Here is a 20984-nt window from a genome sequence, read left to right on the forward strand (position 1 = left end):
GTCAGGGACCGGTAGGCTGGAGCCCGGTAGGATTTGGTTGACTCGGTTTGGCTAGATGGCGCTGCGCTTGGATGGAGGGATGATGGATGGATCGATCCATCGACTGATGATGATGGTTCAGGGGTCTTGTGTATCTTCTGGCGCACTGACTGGCTTGGGAGTGGTGGGCTTTTGGGTGTTGTCTTCTTGTACACATGATGATGGGTGAATGGGTGGATGGGATGGATTGGATGGCATTTTCTCTGAGTTCTTGTTTTTATGGCTCGTCATGAAGTTTGGATGGTTATACTGCTAACATTAGGACTGTGGCTTGTTTTAGTGAGGAGGGTGAGGGAGGGTGGAGGATGTGTGTGTTGGCATCCGTGGAAGTTTTGATGGATGGACGCGATACCCCTGAGCATATTGTTGGGACTCTTGGTTTTGTCTGTGATGTTGCTTCAACTTTTCCTTCTTTCCTTCTTGCTTAACGGTCTGGTTGGGTCTTTGATGCATCAGGGATTATTTCCAAGTGGTATCGGATGCTTGCTGTGATACGGCTTGATGATAGAGCATGAAGGGTTGGTGGTGCAGAGGCTGTGAGACCTACCGAGGTGAGGTGTCTGGTGGTATAGTATGGATGGGTCCAGCAGACTGGTGGTGGTTGGGCCAATCCCCCCTGATGACGTTGATGACATTGGCATCTTCTCCTGTCATACCGGTACCTAGGGAGGGAGTATTCGCCGGTGTCTGACAGATGAGTTGACCCAAGACGTTGGGTTGATCGGTGTTGCCTGGGCTTTGGTTATATGAAGTATAATACAAATATGCATACACACAACTCCGGGTCTCTTCTTGTCCGCCTTGACGTTTTATCTACCTGTTTCCTTGCTACTTTCTGGCCATGACGGATCTCGAAATCTTAAGGAGCTCCAAACCTGTGGAAGACTTGGCGTCCAGTTGGAGAGATGGCAGCCCAACACAAGAAAGACCCAGCTGAATCACAAGTAACTTATATTCAGGCAGTTACCTGGTATCTGGGATTCTGGGCAGTGTTGGCTACCTGAGGTTGTTGGTCTGGCTCGGTTCCAAGTTCTTGGGGTGGTGTTGGTGCGGGGTCCTGTCGGGTGGTATATAAGTTGACAGTTTAGCGCAAGGCATCAACTGCCCCCCTGATGGAGTCCTAGACTTCGTCAGGCTTCAAGTCGCGTTGCCAACCCTGCCAGAAGCAAAGCTACCTCAGATCTGTTCCGGATTTTTCGGCCCTAACAGCCAACCAGGGCAGCTGCCTGGGCCAGTTTTTGACCCCATCTTGGCTGTACTTCAGGTCAGGGAGGTAGGTTGACTGATCCGGCCTTTGGATCTTGTTTGGGCTAAGTGACCTGATAACTCTGACACAGCATTCCTCCTCACCGTCGACCTCAACCTCACCCAGACCTCAACGATAATTACCTACTGCGACTTTTGCTGACAGATCTTGGCAGCCTGTCGCCTTTCGTCAAATCCCTGAGGAGCCTGAGGCGTTGAATCCGGGTGGTTCTAGTATCGCCATCACCCCGCCATCGACCCCGCGAGCGACCTGGCCCCTCGCCTCCGCCTCATAGATCAGCCACATTTTTTTCCCTTCCGCCCAGCCAACCCAGCAGCAACTCAACTACCACCACCATCACCAGCCCCACGTCGCGTCGTGGATATCTATCATTCCTGTTCCTCCTACTCCTCCTGCTTCCACTCGGCGCCGACCCGACGACTTTTTTTTGTTCCGCGAACACTCCAACCCAGGCCTCACTACCAGGTATCTACCTGCTGCATCAATCGACGTCTGCCCCGCCAGCCAGCAAGCCAGCAAGCCAGACCCTATCCATGCCGTCCACCACGTCGACGCGGCGGGCGCAAGCGGCCGAGCAGCAGTTCGTTACCGTCACCAGAGCATCGAAGGAGAGCGCGCAAGCGGTGAGTTTTTCTTTCTTTTCTGTTTCGATTTTTCCCCCCTCGCTCTCTCTCTCAAGAACGCCTTTTTATTGTTGTTGCTTTTGCTTCCGTCGTCCTGGTTACCATGGCCAGGTAGGGAGTTCGCGCTGGGCTGCCTTACAGTGGCTACCCAAAGCTAGAAGGAGGCATGCAACGGGTGGGTTGACACGTCGGACGTGACGGACATATATATGTTATATATATGTCGGGCACATCCCGGAGAGACTCGAGAAAAGTTTCTTATCTCTCTCTCGCGCAGGTTGCCCGTTGCCCTGCCCGGCCGGCCCTCCGGCGCGGTCTCGCCGCCGGCGAGTTGGCTTTTTCATGGCACACCGCATGGCGGCCCTTTGCGGGTTGTTCGCTCACTTTTCGGCCCGATACCGATGGGGAACCCCCCTAGCACATCTCACTTTCACTTCCCTTCACAACTTTCTTTACGAAGTACCCCCCTTTTTTCCACTGGCCGCCATCAATCCCCCTGACAGCAGCAGAGTTGCAATGATCGAGCAATACCTGTTTCTGAGCTGTTACTGGTGGTGGAAGTGGTGATGGTGATGATGATGACGATATGCTCGCATCGGCGCGAATGTTACAGCAAAGCAAGAAACGGCCCGGCTGACTGGATGGATGTATGAGAACAGTACCTCAGAAGCAACAACTACAATCTCGATGCCGCCTTGAATCAGTGAGTAAGCCCGTTCTTTTTTATTTTGTCCCTGCTGCTGTGTTTGAAAATTACCGTTTCGTCATCTTGTTCTTCTGCAACCCCGCCACACACCCCGCTTGTTGTCACCGGGGCATATCCCACCGCCGCCGCCGGGCTCTTCCACACGCAAAAAGCAAGCAACCCCACGACGACGTTAGGCGGCGGCTTTAGCGGCGCGTTGCGTACGCTGCCCGGGTTGCATGTGAGAAACGGCCGAGCGAGCGTGGCCTAGCCTAGGACTCGGCGCTGCCCCGGCCGGGGCGTTTGTGGGATGTGCCTGACGGAGCGTGCATCCTGCGCGGGAACCAGGAGCCGCCGGGCGGAAGGCGGGAAGTCCCTCGCCCTGGCGAGATCCCCCTTGGTGCTATGTAGCAGTGCGAGTCGAATGTGAGAGATGAATGGACGGGATAGGGATCGGCATTCCAGGCTGGCGAGACACGCTGTCTCATTCATTTCCCCCGTTTGTTTCGTTCCGCTTCGGTATTTGTTGCTTGATTGTTTTTCTTTCTTCTTTTTTGATCTTCTTTTCCTGTTTTCCTTTCCCCCCTCGAGTCTCGGCGTTGTCGGCGCATCTCGCTCGGCTGGAGGCTTCAATGGTGCATTCGTCTCAAAATTGGCTACCACCCGAGCGTTGCGACGACATCTGCAGTGGGCCCCTCGGACAAGAGATCGAGTTCGAGGAAAAGCCCCAGGGCAAAGATCGGACGGGGACAGCAGCAGCCGCAGCATCGGCGGCGGCGACGGCGGCAGTAACAGCCGATCCATAGGACATTGACCTGACTTACATCATTGTCCACCGTCGCTGCTCCGCTTGCCTTTTATCCGCTCTTTCCCACCGGAGCCGTCCTTTTTCTCGCTCTTTTATTTCTGAACCTCGATTCATTCATTCTTTTTCCCCTATTTTGTTTATTTCCATTGCCGCTTGCCAATGGCGGCAGCACCAAACGCGGCGGATCCTTCCAGAATGCTGTCGCGGTTTTTGAGTTCCTGCTTTAAACGCAAGCGCCGAAAGCAATGCGTGCCTTCCGTGTCCAAAGAGGCGGCGTCCCACACCGAGGGCTCCGATGAGACCGATCGGGATGGCAGCAGCGACCCGGGGATCTCGGCCGGCGCCGCAGCACCAACAGCAGCAGCAGCCTCCTCCACACCTGCCGCATCTTCGGCCGCCGCCGCACCGCAGCCGCGCCCCGCCCAACTCCCAATCCGGAACAACAAGACGACCTCCAACAACAGCTGCCTAAACCACCACACCTCAACAACTTCCAACCACTCCACCGACCACAACCATCCGAAATCACATTTACCACAACCACAACTGCAACCGCCACCATCATCATCATCAACATCCCAAGACCGGGATTCCATCATGCCGCCTCGCATCTCCAAGAAGGCAAAGCCTAAGGCCAAGGCCAACCTGAAAGCTCAGGCGGCGAGGTCCGATCCCACCATCCAATGTGTTTTTTTGCTGTTTCGTCTTGCTGCGTTTCTGTGTTTTTTTCCTTGGCTTGTGCTGTTCTGCAATTCGTGTCGTCTATCATGTCCGCTTGACCACTGACTCTAATCCTCTTATCAAGATACTTCGCCGATAGGCAAGGCGACGATGGACCCGGTTCTTTCAACATCAACACCATCAAGACGCAGCTCGGCAAGCTGTTTGACGAGCTGGTTCCTGGTACGTTTACGCTTGCCATTTCTCGACTGACTTTCCGATCCTCTTCATGGTTCTAACACCCATGCCAGAGTCACAGCGGGGTCAAGCAGACTCGATAGATGCCGAGGGATGCCAAGAGTACATCCAGCGCCTCGGCGCCGACCCGGCGTCGTACGAGATGTTTGTCGTGCTCGAGACGGTCCAGGCCGAGTCCATCGGGAGCATCACGCGCACCGGCTTCGTCGAGGGATGGGCGCGCGTCGCCACCGAGTCGGGCGGCGCCATCGGCCCCGACTGGGACTCGCAACGCCGCTACATCCGCTCCCGGATCTCGGCCGTCACTTCGGACCCGGCCTACTTCAAGACCATCTACGACTTCGCCTTCAAGGTCGGCCGCGAGCCGGGCCAGAAGGCCCTCGACATGGGCTTCGCCCTCGCCTTCTGGTCGGTGCTGTTCGCACCCACCATGAACTCGTGGCGCTCCGCCAACGTCGATTGGCTCTCGGCCTGGTCGCGGTTTCTCAAGGAGAAGTACGGCAATGTCAAGTCTGCCGGGGACGACGACGAGGAGGAAGTGGTGGAGTACAAGCGCACCGTCAGCCGGGATTTGTGGAGCCAGACGCGCTTGTTCGCGGCTAAGACTCTGCAGGACGAGTCGCTGAGCTTTTGGTCTGAGGATGGGGCTTGGCCGGGAATGATTGACGAGTTTGTTGTGTGGGCCCGCGAGAAGGGGGTTGTGCCTCAGGGCGGCGAGCGTATGGAGGAGTGAGGGAGGGAAAGCGGGGGAGAGGAACCTCTTATGAATCGAAGCGAAGGATGGGGGAGGGAGAGATACCCGGCATGGTTTAATGAATGGGCTTATACATGGAGAATGGTGGGGATAGGAATGGGAAATGGAATGACACGTGCAAGGGTTGTCCTCTGATGGGATGTGCATAGTAAATCGCGGGATGAAGGGTTGCAGGCTCGCCGACGTGCGTGTAGAACGGACGAATATTCATGACGGGATGAGGTGGTATACGGGAGCGCCGGTTACTTACCTAGAAGGTCGTGGGACTGGAATCGGGGCTTAAGACAGACAAAGATCTGTTGATGCAGAACAAGAGAAAAACAAGCGGCAATGATTGCGAGCGATGATGGTGTCTCAGGCATCTCAGGCATTGTTGGGTCCATGTTAGTTTCCATGTGTCAAGGGACAACTTGGAGCCTCTCGTCTTGGGGTTGCGAGTAAAATATCTATAACCTTCCATCTTTATTGATTTGAGTCGGAGCAACATTCACATGGTTTTCCTCCTTCCTGACTGGTGAGGCCAGTGGTCGGATTGACAAGCCAAGTGTCGCTACGGAGTAAAACCCCCTCTTCTTCAACCCTACCTCAGGTACCTAAGCCACCAATTCCCTCTGCTTTCAGTCCAAGATTCCTAGGTGACGACCTACTCTGACGTGCAGTACACAAACGCCATGTCTGACACGAGGTGGGACGGCCTCCCGTCCCACCCCTCCTTGGGGGATCCCATCGGTATTGCCAGCCAGCATTCCGAAGGCATACTTAGTGTACCTATTAAAATGTGCAACAAGAGGGCATTTCACGTGACGTGGGAAAGGTGTAGAAGGTTGTTATGTGGTACAAGGTTTCTATCCCGGTCCCTCATCTATAGTACAGAATAGTCGTGTGGTATCAAGCCAGCTTTCTCATGTCTCTCAGCGTGAAACGTCAAAGAGAAGATGCGTTGTGGTGTTGTTCGTTGGTTTGTGCTTCCCTGCACCACCTTTTGATGGGTGCCATCCGTCCATCGATCCATCCATCCGTCTGGCCCAGTCCGTGGAGGTTGGGATTGTCCTACCCGACGCAGCTGGCCAGGATAATGGCCAACATTGCCTCGGCAGGAAGCGAGAGGAAGTTCTCGCCAGAATGGTTGAGGTGGGTAGACAGGTAGGCAGGTAGGCCTCTCCGAGAATCCCGTCAGCTAGTGCGGGCTGGTCTGGTGACTGACAGACCTCTAACTCGTCCCAAAAACACCGGACAAACAGAGACAGGGCAGTCAACCGTGCGGCCCCCCCTTTCCGACCCAGCCAACCTTCCCCATACCCATCACGAAAGTCGCAGCTCCTACATCCCATCGTATCCCACTCCCCTCCCTCCCCCATCTTGTTCTTTCCCCCCTTTTCTCCTCCTCTTTACTCCAACTTCCTCCACTCCACCGGCCCAAACTTACTCAACGTCTCCAACTTGCCATCGCCCAATTTGACTCCCGCCGAGCGGATCACGCGCGGATCGACGCGCAGCGCGGCCGTCACGTCCTGATGCGCGCGCACGCTGGCGTCGTACCGCATGACGAAGTAGTGGCCCTTGGTGTAGCGGATCTGGTTTTTCGAGACGGAGCGGGGGAGGTGGAAGACGCCCCAGTTGGCGATGTCGCGGATCACGCCGCCGTTGCGGAGGATGAGTTGGCCGGTGGTGAGGACGATTCTGTTGTTTTGTGTGGGGTGGTTAGTTTTGGGGGGGTTTGTGGGGTGTAAGGTAGGTAGTGTGGGTGGTTTGGTTGGAGTGGTTGAGAGAGGTACGGGTTGGTTGTGGCATGGCGGGACATGGAGAGGGTAGGGGATGGGTTTGCGATAGCTCAGGCTGGTATGGTGTGGTGTGGTGGTGGTAATGGTTGAGAGGGACGGATGGGGGAGAGGGAAAACGTACTCCTTCACCTCCTTCAAATTGCCCGGGCGGACCTGAACTCGGACGGATTGTTAGTACTCCCATCCAGTTCTGTATGGCTCTTGACAAGTCCATTGCAAACAAAGCCTTCCACTTGGGACAGAGACCCGGAAGCCGAGGGAGGGGAGGGGGAACGTACAATGCCAATTGTCTCGTACAGCATCTTTGGCGGAGCGACTCTGCGCTTGGGTATGGGTGCTTTGCCTGACGTGAAGGGAATATCGTGCCGGGGAAAGGATGCAACGGTCGCTGAGCTTGTCCGGGCGTCCTCGTCGTGGTTGAAGGTTTGGTGGTGATGTCTTGGTCCCAGAGGTCAATTGCCGACTGCGGGACCCACCAAAATTCCAATTCTGCCGGGCGGTGTGCGGAGGAGTTGAGAGCCAAGGCGATGGAAGCATGAGGGTTGGGGTTGGATATCTGTACTCTGTCGGATGGTCAAGAAACGGGAGCCAGGTCGACATGGCAAAGATATCACCAGCGCCGTTATGGAGAAAAATTACAATAAACGTTATAGTAATTAGTCCTACAAGACCAGGCAGGCGACCGCCCGGGCTATCTAACCCACATGTGTGAAGAAAGAAAAACGAGAATAAAACTCAAGACCACCGGCCTCCAGAGTCCAGGCCGACAATACCTCTAACAAGCCATGCATGCCCTTAACCCCGATGATGATGGTGAAAGTATCAAAGCAACGCAAAGAACCCAACCTTTCCCATCACTGATTAACGTCCTGTCCCTGGACGCCTGGGGTATGAACTCTCCGCAGAATGAGCTCTCCCAAGAATAAACTCTTCGCCAAATGAACTCTCCACCGAATGAACTCTGCGAAGAGTATCCTCTCGGTCGAATGAACTCTGAAGAACGAGCCCACTGCAGCAGAACGAACTCTCAAAGACTCTCGAAGAATGAACGCTCCAAGAGCATGACCGCTCCAAAACAGCATGAGCGCTCCGCAGTATCAACCCTGCGCCTCGTCAATCAACGCCTCCTCTTCTTTCCACGATCCCCTTCTTCTTCTTCTTCTTTCTCTTGCTGGGCTTCTGAGTCGCCGGCACGTTGCGCAAAGCTTCATGACCGTCGGCTTCGCTCTCAGCTACATGTTCCGATGCCTAGTCCGAGTCCGGGCCCGGCAACCTCTCGGGGTTGATGGACTTCCAGATCTCTTCCATCTTGTCCCTGTTTGCGTAAAAAAAATTCTTTGTCAGCATTCCACGTCCCAGCCAGCCAGGCAACCACCTCGTGAGAAAAAGTAGCAAGAGGATGAGGGGAAGAAAAAGAAGAAAACTCACTTGGAAACCTCCACCAGCCTCACCCCCCTCTCTTTCCCCATAAACGTCAAAAACCGCCGCTTGGTCCGCTCCCTCTTAAACTCGGCCAAGATATCCCCGCGCGGTGCGACGTCCTTTCCATCCCTCTCCTTCTTATGCTGCACCGCGATCTTGGGACTTCCCTGGGCAAACGTCACCGACGCGATGTCTGCGACCCGCAGATGGAAATTGTACGGGCGCTTGAAGACGGACCACTTAATAGGCTTGACCGACTCCAGGACCTGATGCTCGATGACATTGCCCGCGCCGGAGGCCACGCCGGTGGTAGCAGCGGTAGTAGCGGCGCTGACCTCGGCGCCCGTGACGAAGTGCCAGTACTGCGTCACGCCCGGGTGGGTGGCGAAGGAGCGCGTCTTGACTTGGAAGACGCGCCAGTCGTTGTGGTAGAGGCGGTCGCCGCTGCACGAGTCGGTCGAGGTGTAACCGTCGTGGTCGATGGCGGCTTCGATGGACGCAGAGAGAGGCGAATTGGTATTGGTGTTGGTGTTGTCTTCCTCCTCCTCGCCGTCAGCTTCGGCTTCGACGTCGGCGTCCATATCCGCGTCCGAGTCCACGTCGGTCAGGGCGGAATCGTTGTCGTCATCATCACCAGCCTCATCCTCGTTGACGGCATCCTTGGCCTTAGGGGTGGCGGTGGTGGCCTTGTTTTTGGCGGCGGCCTTAGGGACCTTCAAAACGACAGTCTTGCGCTGCTTGCCGCTGGAGTCGCTGCCATCGCTACTGGTGCTGCTCCGGCGCACGATGCTGCTGGCGGGGGACGCGTTGGCGCTGCCGCCGGTGGCGGTGGTGGTCGGTGAGGCTGCCGACATGGTGCCAGAGGCGTTCTTGGTATTAACGAGACGGATCTTGGTGGGACGTTGCTGGGACTGTGAACCGGCAGCCGCCTCGATGGACGACTCTGCAGCAGCTCCCGTGGTCGCGTCGGAAGACTTGACTGTAATGCCCGGCTTGCTAGGGGTTGCATCGGGGGTCTGATGAGGGTCCTTGCGCTTCAGAGACTTCGGGCCCGCCGACTTGCGGTTGCTGCCGCCGCCGGCACTACCAGCGCTGCCCGGCATGTTGTCGCTTTGTTTAACGGCGTGAGCGGGAGGTCGACCGACGCGCGGGAAGCCGTGCTTCTCACGCAGTTGCTCAACCTTGCGGTCGTGGTACGCGCGCGCGAGCCAGCCGGCCACGTCGAACTTGTCGTTCTCTTCAAAGAGCTCGCAGATGCGGTGGCGCAACCACTGGGACGGGGTCACGTCGAGCTTGAACTTGGGCAGCTCCTCGGAAAGCAGCTGGGCCAGCCGGAAGAGGGTGTCGTAGTTGGTGATTCGATGATTGATGTAGGCCTTACCGATCAGCTGGTACGGGTGCAGCTCGCCGTCCTTGAGGAACTTGAGGATGGTGCGGCCGCGCTTGGCGTCACGGTTGGCCAGGTGCTTGTCGCGATGTGTCGAACCCGACTTCTCGAGCTGCTCGAACCTTTCTTGGTGTTTCTGGCGGAGGGGCTCGACGATTTCCTCGATCGGCTTCCACTCGGGGTCCCAGTACGGATGCGACGGAGAAATCTTCTCGAGCGGCACGCCGCGCATAACAGGGGGGTCAGTAAACACGACGCCGTTGTCCTTGAGACAGAGATTCGCTTTGGTGATCTCGGGAAGCAGGTCAGGGTCGTGAGTCGCTGCTTGTTGCGAAGCGGCAGGTGTCGAAGGAAGAGGAACCCGGCGGGTATTCGGCAGCGACTTGCGAGGACCTTTCTTTGTCGGTCCCTCTTCCGCAGCGACCTCGGTTTTTACAGGCGGGGCATTATTTGTGCCAGCAGTATTCGCATTCGTGGCCTGTGTGGCGGGTCCAGCAGCGAGGGCTTTAGACGGAGAAGCATTCGGCAGCCGACGTCGAGTGCTGGCAGGCGGTGACTCGAGAGCAGCGCCCTGGCACTTCTTCTTGGACCACTCGCAGTTGCCGCACTTGGGGAAGTCCTCGTCGCCAGGGACGACCACACAGCCGTGGAACGGCCCAAAGTTCTGGGCGCAGTCGACGCACGGCTTGCCCTGCACCTCGCCCGTGGCTTGGATATACAGGCCCAGCAGCCTGGGGGCTCGGGACTCACGATCCTCAGGCCGAGGCACGGCTTTGAGCTCTTCCGGGGTGAACCTGCGCCCATGGCGGATCTGAACCACCCGCTTGAACGGCAGTGCGCGGAGCTTGTCGACAAGTGCGTTGTCGATGCCGGCAAGATCCACGCGCCCGATCAGCTCGCCCGAGGAGTCCCTCACCTCAAGAACGGTGGGATCCTCCGCTGCCGCGTGCGAAGCAGACTTCTCACGCCTCGACCGCGGGGTTTCCACAGCCGGGGCTTCACTAAGCTCAGTCGAAGTAGAAGGGGTTGGTGCATTTGTAACCGTCTCCGGGGCATCCTCAGCCGGGGAGCCGGGAGCAACCCGAGGGACAGCCTCCATTGCAGCTGGTGTGGACGGGTTCTCCTCTTTGGGTTCGGTGGTTGGTGCGTCCGGCATGGGGGCGTCCAGGTCCCGGCCTTCACCAATTCCAGAATGTGAATCCTTTGTAGTGCTGGTCTTGTTCGGTTCCTGTTGCTGGGCCTGATTCTCTGTTGCCTCAACCCCGTCCATCGCATCTCCATGTGCCTGTCCAGCTCCGTGTCCATTTTCCGCGACACCAGCGGTCCGGTCAGCGGAAGGACGCCGCGATTCCGCAACGTTAGCGATCCGTTCGGTTGAATGGCCCTCACGTTCCGTGACATCCGCGGTCCTTCCAGTTGAAGCACCGGCAAGCGTCTCGTGCTGTGAAGGAGTCCGCCATGCTGTTGTCAGTCCATTGGGCCTGGACGCAAAGGCCGCAGTGTGGGTGGCAGCCCTGGCTTGAGACTCGAAGCCGTTTGTGCGTGTGATTGAGGTGTTGTCACCACCCACAGGCCCATTCGACCCAAGCACTCCGCCATTGTGCCCATTATTCTGCACATCGGGAACTCCATTCCCAACCACCTGCTTCCCCGTCTCCTGCGGCGGCGCGGATCCACGATACGCAAGCCCTCCCCTGCGATACATGGCGAACCAAGCTTGCTTCTCTTCATCCTCCGCCAACCGCTCACGTCTCTTGGCCTCCTTCAATTCCGCAACGTGCCGATCCAAGCCATCAAGCTCCGCCGTTACCGCATCGTACTCTGCGCGCAGCGCATTCAGCTTCTGCAGAAGCTCGCCCTGGCGGCGATAATTCTCGACCAGACGATGGCGCAGCGGCTCGGCATGCTGGACGTAGTAGGCCTCGAGGGCGCGGTCCTCTTCGGCACGGGTTTCACGCAGCTGGTTGTAAAAGTTGCGCTCAATGTCGGGCCAAGGGTCGTTCTCCGGTGTGGGAGATGCCGCGGCGATGGCGGCTGCCGCCACAGAGGCTGCGGTGGATGGGGTGATTGATGGCGCTGTCGCGGCCGATGTTGTTGTCGCGTGCGCATGCGCTGGTGAAGGACATGGGGAGTTGCGACGGCTGGGTATGCCGCCCGGCTGTGTGCTGAGCGGATCCATCATGTGGTGATTATACGTGATGTGCGGCGCGCATGCGCAGGCCGTGTGTTGATGAAAACCGGTGATAAGAAAGTCGGTGGAGATACCTCGGGATAATAGGTTGTGAGGTGAGTGAGATGACGTGTGATGCAGGGATGAAATGAATCGAGTTCACGCCCGCTCGCTCAATGAGGTAAGGGAATAGGTTCCGTCAGATCCGAGGATTTGATAACTATTGACCTGTGAATCTGAGCAGAGCATAGATGGATGAATGTGCTGGTGTGATTGTGCCAATGCGAATATTAGGTCGGAAAAGGGCACCAACAACAAAGGATGGCGGCGCACGTCGATGTGATGAGATGGATATGCTTGGATGGCCAGGCCAGGCCTAGTAAGGTGTTCAGGTCGACAAAGGTCAGGTGAATTGGCAATTGCCGCGACACTCAGCGGCGGACCTAGTTATTTCGCGCAAATCAATTGAAATGAGTCCCTGGGTCCAAGTTCCAAGGATTAGCGCGGGACCCAGCAGGATCATGCTACTGTGGTAATAGTGTGTTCCAAGAAAAGCCTCGTTGCCGAGAGGATGGATGGATGCACGCGGGGTATTATTGGAAGATGAAAGGGAGGGAAGAGGTCGGCGAAACTTACACTAGGTTCCTGGGCGCACACACACTGTACGTATCGCCGACCGACCAAGTCGAGCTGGCTGGCTGGCTGGCTGGCTGGCTGGCTCTGCTAGGTCGGGTACGCGACGCGAGGGATGCGTGCCAGATATGAATGGATGGCGTCGTCGCGGTATTATTTCGTGTCGGCGTGGAATTGCGCGGCTGATTAACCCCCCTTTTCTGCAGATAAGTCGGGTCGGTCCTAATAGGGCAAGGACATCAATCAGTATCGAGCTGAGAGAGAAGAGAAAAGAACTGAGTCGCTGAGTCTCAATCTCTCCAAGCCCGTTCGGCGCGCTGCACAGTTTTGACAGCGACCGACTGAGCGACCTGTGAGGTGATGTGCAGGTTTGGGTGTCGGGAAGTAAGAAACAAATAAAAGGATCTGCGTCCGGGGAATCTGAGTGCCGAGTCAGACAGACCAACCCCAGGAGCGGAGTTACGTCGGTCGAGGTGTGTGCAGGTGGTGAAGTGGGTGTAAGTGGAAGATTAAAGGTGGAAAAGTGAAAAAAAAAAAGGTCCGAAAGAAAGGTCAGATAGGATGTGTGTGCGAAAAGGTGGGAAAAAAAGGGAAGAGGTAGAATGGGTGTGTGTTGTGTGTGTGGTGGGTGGACTACCTAATAGCGACTCCAAATAAATGACGGACCGAGATAGGTTGAAAGCCGGAGTGGTTAGGTAGGTTCCAGCTCCAGTCGCTGCTTGGCAGTTGGGTTGGTTGACGAAAGGGAGGAATTAAGTTTTTGTGGAGGAAGGGGGAAACAAATGGTTGCAAGAGGTAAGAGGGAAAAGGGAAGAGAGTGTGCCAGGGAAACTGATGGAATACCGACCTAGGTCCATCGAGTCGGTGGTGTAAAGTGGAAAAAAAAGATCAGTCAGAACCTTAACTTACCAGAGCAGCAAATTGGAGGTTGACTTGATTGAATGAACGAACTCCCTCGGGCGCAGCAGCTAGTTATCAGACCAGACCCCCCGGCGTGGCGTGCCCAGGTCAGGTAATAAATAGTCTGGGCCACGCTCTCGGCGAGTCACTGCGAGCGAAACCAAGCGGACTCGTCTCCTCGATGTGGCAACCCCCCGATGCCAGGGAGTGCGCAACACGTGGAACCGGGGCGAATCTGGTGATGATCGCCGCCTAGGTCAGTGCAGGTAGGAAGTTAGTATTGTTGGTGTTGGTTGTAAGATCTCCAACCTAGGTCGGCGAGCGCATAGCAGAAAAAATAAATGTTGCCTCGGCCCATCTCTAGGATGGTCTGATGTCGCCGTCGCAGTGGTAAGGTGTAAGGTTTCGGAGACTGACCTATGAATTCGCTCTTTGTTCGCTCCGTGCTTCTTGTCGCTGCTCTGATTCCTGGCAGCCTTTCAGATTGTCGCTTTTGGTTGCTATGTTCTGTCCCGTCTCTGGCTCCCCACCTCGGCAGTGGTGAGGGAGGTGAACTTGTCCCTCGTGGTCCAACGGCCGAAATGGTTTCCGTCTGTCCAACCCTCAGAGGACCGACTCGACACCGTAGGACATTGGGCCGTAATCCCAATTCCTCTCTGTCGGTGCTCAGTAATCAATCAACGAGGTCGTGAGTCAAGGTAAGACAAGCGCAGGGGCGAGACTCCGCACAGTCGCACCTCAACAAATGTGTTGTGGTGATAGGTAGCTGCGAAAGTTGAAATCAAACCAGTTGCGCGGTTGAAGAATAAAGATCGGGAAGAAAGTTAGAAAATCAGAGAGGTAAAGAGGCCGGTGCCTGAGGTTTAGTCTGCCCCCACCGACTTCTGTTTTGCCAAAACAGCTTTCACCAGAGGAATTTTATTTCTCCCATTCCATCTCAAGTGCGCTTCCTCCGCACTCTGGATGGAAAATGCAAGATGTTGAAGCGATATGGTGACTAGGAGTCAAGCCTTGACACCACCATAGCCTATTGCTTAGCTCGTTTCTTAGGGAAACCAGACACAGCAGCATATGAACCTCAATCTTCACCTATGAGCGATATTCCGCACAGAACTAGTCCCGGCGGTAACCTCAATGATGATGATGACGACAATATTTCAAGATGCCTCAATTCAAACTCGAGACAAGACGTGGCAGTGTTCAGAGTCTGACTGGAAAAACTTATGTAGGACCCGTGAGAGAGGCAAGGTGAGAGTTTCGAGAGGAGGTGACACGTGTGCCTACTGTGTCTGTCCCGTGCTGTGCATATTATCATGCGTCCTGTCGCATGGGGTTGATTACGTGAATCGGTCTCGATCTAGGTCAGCACCTAGGTCAGGTAGGTAAGGTATTAAGGAGGCAGATAGGTAGGTGAGCAGGCACGAGCAGACCAGAAAGTGGCGGATGGGATCGCAAGTGTAAGCACGACGGCAGGACCTCGAGGTCGTGAGAGATGTTGGTAAGGCAGGCAGGACACGGCCGCATCTGACGAGAGACAACGCCCCCAACCTGGAACCGCAGGACAGTCCCCAAACACGAGAGGACGGGATATAGCTAAGCTGCTCGTGTTTGGGCGATATGAGGTAAAGCAGACAATCGCAGGAGGAACAGTGTCGGCAAATCACCTTCCAGTGGATGATGGCTGGGGATATTGCCCGTCTATCCACTTCACATTCCATTGCACTCATTCATCTCTCCATCCACCCCAACTTTCAGGTGCTGATTAATACTCAGATCTCTCTCGGCCTCCCTGACCTCGGCCAACCTATCCGACCTAGGTATCTATGGTAGGTAAGGACATTCCACCAGAAAAGCCCGGGTGGCTGACATTGACATAACGGTGTGTGCCCAACCAGAATCTGCCAGCCTTGGTCGGGTCCGACATGATGCAGGTTGCAGCTGAGACTACCCGTCTCCCATGCGTTGCACAAATCGGGAATCTGAGAGGATGGAATCGGACCCAGCCCAACACCACATCCAAGTCATGCTGGGGGAGGCGTCGACATTCACAGAAAAATGCGCAGACTTCTAGTTTGGGTTATGAGTAAGGTAGGTTCTCCGGTGACATTACACTGGACTACCGGTATTATCTCTGACGCCTGGGTTCCGATTCATCCCGCACCCTTTGCTCCCAGTCAGACAGAGCCTGTGATGCCCTGCAAGTACGGCACTATGCAACCACACAACCACAAACCATCGCATAAATACTATCCCCAGGTCTTTTTTGCTGATATTATCCAAGGGATCAAGCTTGCTATTCACCATCCACTGAACCCAAATGTAGCCCCAACCCCGAGGACAAACTCCGCAAGGGTACCGGCTCCCTCAAGACTTGTCCGCCGTATCCCTTGCGTCCTCCATCATGCAATGCGCCATCATCCAAGACGATGATTGCCTCGCCGACGTCTCAAACACACAACCACCTAGGCCATGAACCACGCCACCTCCAAACTTCAGAAGCTCCTGGTCAGGAGGATATTAAGATAAAGCTAAAGCTAATTGGTATGCGGCTGTCCAAGAAAAGGAATAGAGCCCCATCACCAAAAATGCGTCCCCACAGAATGCACACCTCAACAAGATCAAAGTGTGGTCGTAAACCCCAAGGCCGTCCGTCCTGTCTTTACCCGCGCCCCTTTCCCGTCCGTCTTGTTTGAGCAGTCATAAAACAAAACCTCCCGGATAACCCTCTCAAACGCCAAGCAAAAAAATGAGAAAAAAACCAGCCAACACGCTGATGCTGATCAAACATGCCGGCAAAAAAACACCAAAACATGAGAAATCATTATGGAAACAAAAGCGACGGCATGGAACCTCGCGCCCACGCTACCCTGTGAACTGCGGCAACGGCCTTCCTCCTCTTTTCGGTGCCGCCGCATACTATACGTCTTGCTCGTGGGGCGCTGGGGCAGCCGTCGCCGCAGAGTCTGTTGTGCAATTACTCGATCCAACAACCCTTTTGCCCACCATCATCATGACACCTCCGGGCATCGCCATGCGCGTACAAAGCATTTGCTAATACCTTGAGTGCCGGTTCTGGCTGGGAGAGTAAGCACTGTCGTAAATGGTCGAAGGCGGGCCGTATGGGTCGTCGTGATAGACGGTGGCGCGGCGATCCTCCTCGGGCAGCAGATCCTTGACTTCCCAGTTGTTCATCCGCGTGCCCACCGAGAACTCGAGATCCTCCTTGGTGATGGAGTCCCAGTACTTGTACACCATCATGACCGCGAGCAGGTTGCAGGTCGTGGCGAAGAAAAGACCGTCCAGGTAGTGGCTGACGGCCTTGCAAATCGGGGTGCTGGCAGCGTAGAGGATGACCTGACCGACGATGAAAAAGAAAACGCCGAAGGCGATGTCGCCCAGCGGCCAGCTATCGTGCAGGGTGCGCGTCACGAGCAAGATCTGCAGGGCGACATAGATGAAAACCTGAATGGCGTTGAGCAGGTACAGCACGACGAACAAGCCGACGGTGTTGGTCGGACTCAGGCCTGCCCACCCCATGAAGGTGGCCAGCGCAACCAGGAACGTAATGACGAAAGCGGCGGCCGAGCCAAGGCGCATAGTCCACAGAGACAATGGCGTGCCGTCCTCGTACAACTGGAACCCGACGAAGCCATTGATCATGAGGCATGTGATGAGTGCCGAAGAGAGACCGGCTTGCGCGGCAACGAAATAGGGATAAGGAGAGGACCCTGGTGGTATTACGCCGGCATCGATGCAGAGCGAGAGGAAGGTGAGGAGCATGTAGAGGTAGAAGAAGGCCGTGATCTCCTTACGGCCTGCGCAGCGAAGTCTTGTGTTAGCATGGTTGTCGCATTCGTCCGAAATCCAGGATATCACGTACCGACAGCCGTAAACTTCCCCCGCACATGCAGCACCATGAATACCGTCATGACCAATGCGACAATATGCATGGCGCTGGTTGCACTCTGAAAGATGATGGTGTTGGCGAGCTCAATGTTGCGGGCGTAGCAGTCGGGCTCGATGCCCACGCCGATCGCGGTAGACGTGCCTATGGACGAGCATAGTGGGAGCGGTGCCATATGGCATATCCCATCAAAGTCACCGAAACCCATGGTGGCGGTGGGTGGACTGAGCCGTCAGTCCTCGGATGTCTGTCCCCTCAGCTGGTTTGTTCGCAAGTCTGTGGCGGATTCGATGCGTTGTACTGCAAGTCCTCGTCTTCGCCGGTCGTGAAAAGAAGGTGATAGGTCCCGGATAATTGAGATACGTCGGTGGCGGCGGTGTCGACGGTCAAAATTTTGGCGGGGCGTGAAGGGAAAAGCGATTGTGGTCGACGAGAGGCTGGGTGAAGTTGCTGGACTATTCTAACTAAACCTGGCGAAGTGTTTGGTCGAGAACGTGGAGTGGGTGCGGAGGTGTAGCGAGCGAGATGGGATGACGAAACAAAAGGTTTAACGATCGGACGGACAAGCGGTCGTCATACAGCCTGAGTCTGTTTGGCCATGATCCCAGCAATGTGGGTTTGGTTGGCTGGCTCGACTCGACTGTTTGGATGCGGCCGACGAGCCTCAGCTTGTGCGAGAGCAAAGGAGAGATCCGGTTGCCGTGGAAAAAAGGAGAAGTGGGCGGGAGAAGGCAGGAGGCAGAACCTCGAAGACGAGGAGAAGCGCGGAGCGTGACTGGCCCAAGCCACTTTCGCATTGCCCCACCCTCTTTGATTGGCTGCTCGTTTCCATGCTTCCCGCAGGGCTTGCAGGGCTCGCAGGGGGCAGAAAAGCAGGGACGGCAGGACAACGATCTCGCTTAGCCTTCCTGATAGGGAATGGCCGGTTGAATGACAGGTGACCGTTCTTGGCGCAAGTTCGTTTCCATCTTCAGAAACAGAGAAACATCCACCTCAACTGCAGCCGGCCATCACCAAATATGATGAAGGGAGGATGGCCTCCCTACTGCAGGGACAAGTGAATTCACATTCTCGACAATCTGGGATTTGGATTATCTTTCCTTTAACTACCCCAATCTCGTATTTAGCTTCTCAGGCCAGTGGGTGAACTCCCTACCGAAGTACGGGACACTCCGTATTTCACAAGTTCCGAGATGCTGGGCATCTCATCCATCTCTCGCCCTCCCATATTCATATCACAGCTCTTCAGCAATTAACAAGACGACTGCGGCTCCGCTGTCAGCCCTGTAATGACCTGGTCCAAGACGCTAGTCATACATGGACCGTGTTGGCTTGCAGGTCGGTGGGCTCCTCAATCTTGGGAACCGAAGCGTCCCATGGTTTGTTCAGGGACAAATACAACTTCTCAATTGTTTTCTCCATGTTTACAATCAGGAAGAATGATCGGCCAGTGAGGAGACAGTACGAGTGGTAAACTGTCATCGCGACATGTACGAAGTTCCTCCTCGCCGCGAGCAGAAGCAGCAAGATACTCCTTGCTGAATTTGGGACAAGGAAGGACGTACCACATCCGGAGTTTGTGGTGCCCAGGCTCATCCGAGAAGCTCCAACGCCGGGACTGAAACCCGACGAGGCCGTTGTCGACAAATTCGGTTTGTGCGGCTCAGCTCAGGGATGAAGTACATGGCTCGTAGAAAGTCCTGCGGTATTTTGTCGTGGACCATGAGATTCTCAAGCATCGCTTGGGAGCAGCCGAGCTGCCACTTGCCGTCGTCGTACTTGTACATGTTGATGATTCTATCCGCGATGTTAGCCTCCAGCGCAAAAACGGATACTACACATAATAACAATACAAGCTGCACCAGAAGGATGAGGAAGTGTTGCCGGGTTACACATGGCGAATGAAGGGATCGCTGCCCGTCAAATGCTCATCGAGGGACGCCTCGCTTTGTAAAACAATATCGCGGCAATCTGGGGAGGGAAATCTCTCGCTAATAATTAGAAACTCTTCTTGATGCCGACGACAAGGGGGAGAGCAGGAAGAATTGGGGCGAATAACTTGCAGTTCTCTACAGACGGGTCCCACTCGACGAATCTCCCTTCCAACCAGGGAAAACAGGTCCGTTGTGTGTTTGACATTTAGGAGATGGACAATGTAGTCCCCTTGGTAGTTGTTGTCATCGTGATGAAAGGAGCGCCACTGAGTATGCCATTGTATAGGAGGGGGCTGGGGTTTGTTGTTGGGAGGTTGAGCATCCATGATGACAACTTGCGCAAGACAAGTTTTGAAGGCTGTGATTGCGACCGGATCAAGCTGATTGATGTGGGACACAGCCACTGCTTGAGTCTGGAGGACGCTCTCTTCTTACATTATCATACGTTCTGTCCTTTTGATACAAGTTTTTCTTGTTTATATTCACGAGTCCAGAATGATCCTGAGAGCTATGAAACGTCCTCTTCAATTCTTGAGAATGATGGATAGCTTGAGCAAGACTAAGAGCAAGATATTAATACTTCAAACTGAGTTCAGCTTCCTGACAATCAGAGGGTTTTGTTTTCACGCTCTCAAGAAACTCTTACACACATCGAGATGTGGTGAGCATGGTACATACATCCATGATATCCCCTGAATGTGAAGAAAGGAATGAGTATTTAAGCGCCAGTATTGAACCTGGAAGTCTTCCTCAAGTAACAACGCATGTACTGAGGATAGGCTTTTTGCGTGAAAGAACGCCCCCAAAAAAGAAGTCCATCATACTGCCGATGAACCTTTATTGATGTTGAATTATGGCGATATGAGGAAACAAGAACCTCGAGAAGCATGTGCCTGGTTATTCCATGATATCTCGTCTCTCCGCCCACTCAAGCCGTCATCTGTTCTCAGTAATGGCCTACGTGGGGCGTCTTGGCTGAATTCAGTTCGACGTATCTTCAGTAGAGACGGCATTGACATGCAGATGAGGCTGACGGCAGCGTCATATATCCGGAAATCCGGGACGCCGGGGTTTGGATACACACTATGGGCGATCCAAGTTCGGTATAGCACCCAAAACCATGTGCATTTATTGGGCTTCTTTCCATCATGTAAATGATGAGACTATTAGAAGTCCGGTGTTTTAGCTGACAAAGACAACCATTCCCCTTGCCAATCAGCAACAACTTCCACTCAAACGTCGAGTGATCGGCGGACTCGAACCGTTCACTCAATTTCTAGCTGCTGATCTCGAAGCAGTCAAGGGATCGGGGCCTCGATTATGTTTCGTTTGGATTGCCAGGACTCCTCAATAATAGCAGTCCTAGTAGTCTCGTTCAGGTCATGGGCAACACGTCGAGGGTTTCTCCTGTCCATTCATGCAGCCTGAGCATGAACGTGGTGTGTCCAGATACCAGACACCTAAATCGCCACAAGCATTCTGGATCCCTTTACGAATGGCTGCTCCGTATGTATGTACAATCTATCAGCCAATATCTTGCATACCTGAGGATCTGGTCCTGGATGTCAGCAATCGGGGATAGCCGGCGATGATGACAACGCTTATTGAGGAGACAGCACAGCCTCTGCACGTTGCTGACATAACCAACCGATCTGTTTACATCCATTGTACTGGCCAGAGACCGGAACGGGAGAGAGGAGGGGCAAACAGCCACCAACGCTCTATACCCCTCGGACGGCTCGGAAAGGTCGCAGGAACC

The 20984-nt window shown here is 55.0% G+C and overlaps 12 protein-coding genes across 12 annotated transcripts; 3 read left to right on the forward strand and 9 right to left on the reverse strand.

Annotated features, from left to right (window-relative positions):
* Nucleotide 1: 1 nt before the first annotated feature.
* VTJ04DRAFT_82 (uncharacterized protein) lies at nt 2–270 on the reverse strand (the record flags this gene model as incomplete). Its single annotated transcript, XM_069366610.1, has 2 exons — nt 2–103; nt 151–270. 2 exons carry the CDS (start codon nt 268–270, stop codon nt 2–4), a joined length of 222 nt encoding a protein of 73 aa, XP_069222692.1.
* Nucleotides 271–550: 280 nt separating this feature from the next.
* On the forward strand, nt 551–3420 carry VTJ04DRAFT_83 (uncharacterized protein; the record flags this gene model as incomplete). Its single annotated transcript, XM_069366721.1, has 5 exons — nt 551–590; nt 1249–1312; nt 1611–1929; nt 2589–2632; nt 3303–3420. 5 exons carry the CDS (start codon nt 551–553, stop codon nt 3418–3420), a joined length of 585 nt encoding a protein of 194 aa, XP_069222693.1.
* A 197-nt stretch (nt 3421–3617) lies between these two features.
* Nucleotides 3618–5073, forward strand: VTJ04DRAFT_84 (uncharacterized protein; the record flags this gene model as incomplete). The annotated part of the gene is made up of 3 exons (XM_069366832.1): nt 3618–4087; nt 4228–4325; nt 4394–5073. 3 exons carry the CDS (start codon nt 3618–3620, stop codon nt 5071–5073), a joined length of 1248 nt encoding a protein of 415 aa, XP_069222694.1.
* Nucleotides 5074–5149: 76 nt separating this feature from the next.
* Nucleotides 5150–5465, reverse strand: VTJ04DRAFT_85 (uncharacterized protein; the record flags this gene model as incomplete). The annotated part of the gene is made up of 2 exons (XM_069366943.1): nt 5150–5344; nt 5406–5465. The coding sequence occupies 2 exons, from the start codon at nt 5463–5465 to the stop codon at nt 5150–5152; spliced, it is 255 nt and encodes an 84-aa protein (XP_069222695.1).
* A 540-nt stretch (nt 5466–6005) lies between these two features.
* VTJ04DRAFT_86 (uncharacterized protein) lies at nt 6006–6452 on the reverse strand (the record flags this gene model as incomplete). The annotated part of the gene is made up of 1 exon (XM_069367053.1): nt 6006–6452. The coding sequence occupies one exon, from the start codon at nt 6450–6452 to the stop codon at nt 6006–6008; it is 447 nt and encodes a 148-aa protein (XP_069222696.1).
* Nucleotides 6453–6482: 30 nt separating this feature from the next.
* Nucleotides 6483–7177, reverse strand: VTJ04DRAFT_87 (mitochondrial 37S ribosomal protein bS6m; the record flags this gene model as incomplete). Its single annotated transcript, XM_069367164.1, has 3 exons — nt 6483–6774; nt 6997–7028; nt 7154–7177. 3 exons carry the CDS (start codon nt 7175–7177, stop codon nt 6483–6485), a joined length of 348 nt encoding a protein of 115 aa, XP_069222697.1.
* A 946-nt stretch (nt 7178–8123) lies between these two features.
* Nucleotides 8124–11863, reverse strand: VTJ04DRAFT_88 (uncharacterized protein; the record flags this gene model as incomplete). The annotated part of the gene is made up of 2 exons (XM_069367275.1): nt 8124–8190; nt 8304–11863. The coding sequence occupies 2 exons, from the start codon at nt 11861–11863 to the stop codon at nt 8124–8126; spliced, it is 3627 nt and encodes a 1208-aa protein (XP_069222698.1).
* A 438-nt stretch (nt 11864–12301) lies between these two features.
* On the reverse strand, nt 12302–14020 carry VTJ04DRAFT_89 (uncharacterized protein; the record flags this gene model as incomplete). Its single annotated transcript, XM_069367386.1, has 5 exons — nt 12302–12332; nt 12491–12709; nt 13613–13639; nt 13805–13863; nt 14009–14020. The coding sequence occupies 5 exons, from the start codon at nt 14018–14020 to the stop codon at nt 12302–12304; spliced, it is 348 nt and encodes a 115-aa protein (XP_069222699.1).
* A 1422-nt stretch (nt 14021–15442) lies between these two features.
* On the forward strand, nt 15443–16090 carry VTJ04DRAFT_90 (uncharacterized protein; the record flags this gene model as incomplete). Its single annotated transcript, XM_069367498.1, has 4 exons — nt 15443–15475; nt 15566–15588; nt 15711–15928; nt 15987–16090. 4 exons carry the CDS (start codon nt 15443–15445, stop codon nt 16088–16090), a joined length of 378 nt encoding a protein of 125 aa, XP_069222700.1.
* Nucleotides 16091–16114: 24 nt separating this feature from the next.
* On the reverse strand, nt 16115–16414 carry VTJ04DRAFT_91 (uncharacterized protein; the record flags this gene model as incomplete). The annotated part of the gene is made up of 2 exons (XM_069367609.1): nt 16115–16249; nt 16310–16414. 2 exons carry the CDS (start codon nt 16412–16414, stop codon nt 16115–16117), a joined length of 240 nt encoding a protein of 79 aa, XP_069222701.1.
* Nucleotides 16415–16438: 24 nt separating this feature from the next.
* On the reverse strand, nt 16439–17499 carry VTJ04DRAFT_92 (uncharacterized protein; the record flags this gene model as incomplete). The annotated part of the gene is made up of 2 exons (XM_069367720.1): nt 16439–17202; nt 17268–17499. 2 exons carry the CDS (start codon nt 17497–17499, stop codon nt 16439–16441), a joined length of 996 nt encoding a protein of 331 aa, XP_069222702.1.
* Nucleotides 17500–17546: 47 nt separating this feature from the next.
* Nucleotides 17547–18088, reverse strand: VTJ04DRAFT_93 (uncharacterized protein; the record flags this gene model as incomplete). The annotated part of the gene is made up of 2 exons (XM_069367831.1): nt 17547–17741; nt 17786–18088. 2 exons carry the CDS (start codon nt 18086–18088, stop codon nt 17547–17549), a joined length of 498 nt encoding a protein of 165 aa, XP_069222703.1.
* Nucleotides 18089–20984: the final 2896 nt, after the last annotated feature.

Source organism: Mycothermus thermophilus, assembly GCF_041956435.1.
Source record: "Mycothermus thermophilus strain CBS 625.91 unplaced genomic scaffold VTJ04scaffold_1, whole genome shotgun sequence".
NCBI classification, from domain to species: Eukaryota; Fungi; Ascomycota; class Sordariomycetes; order Sordariales; family Chaetomiaceae; genus Mycothermus; species Mycothermus thermophilus.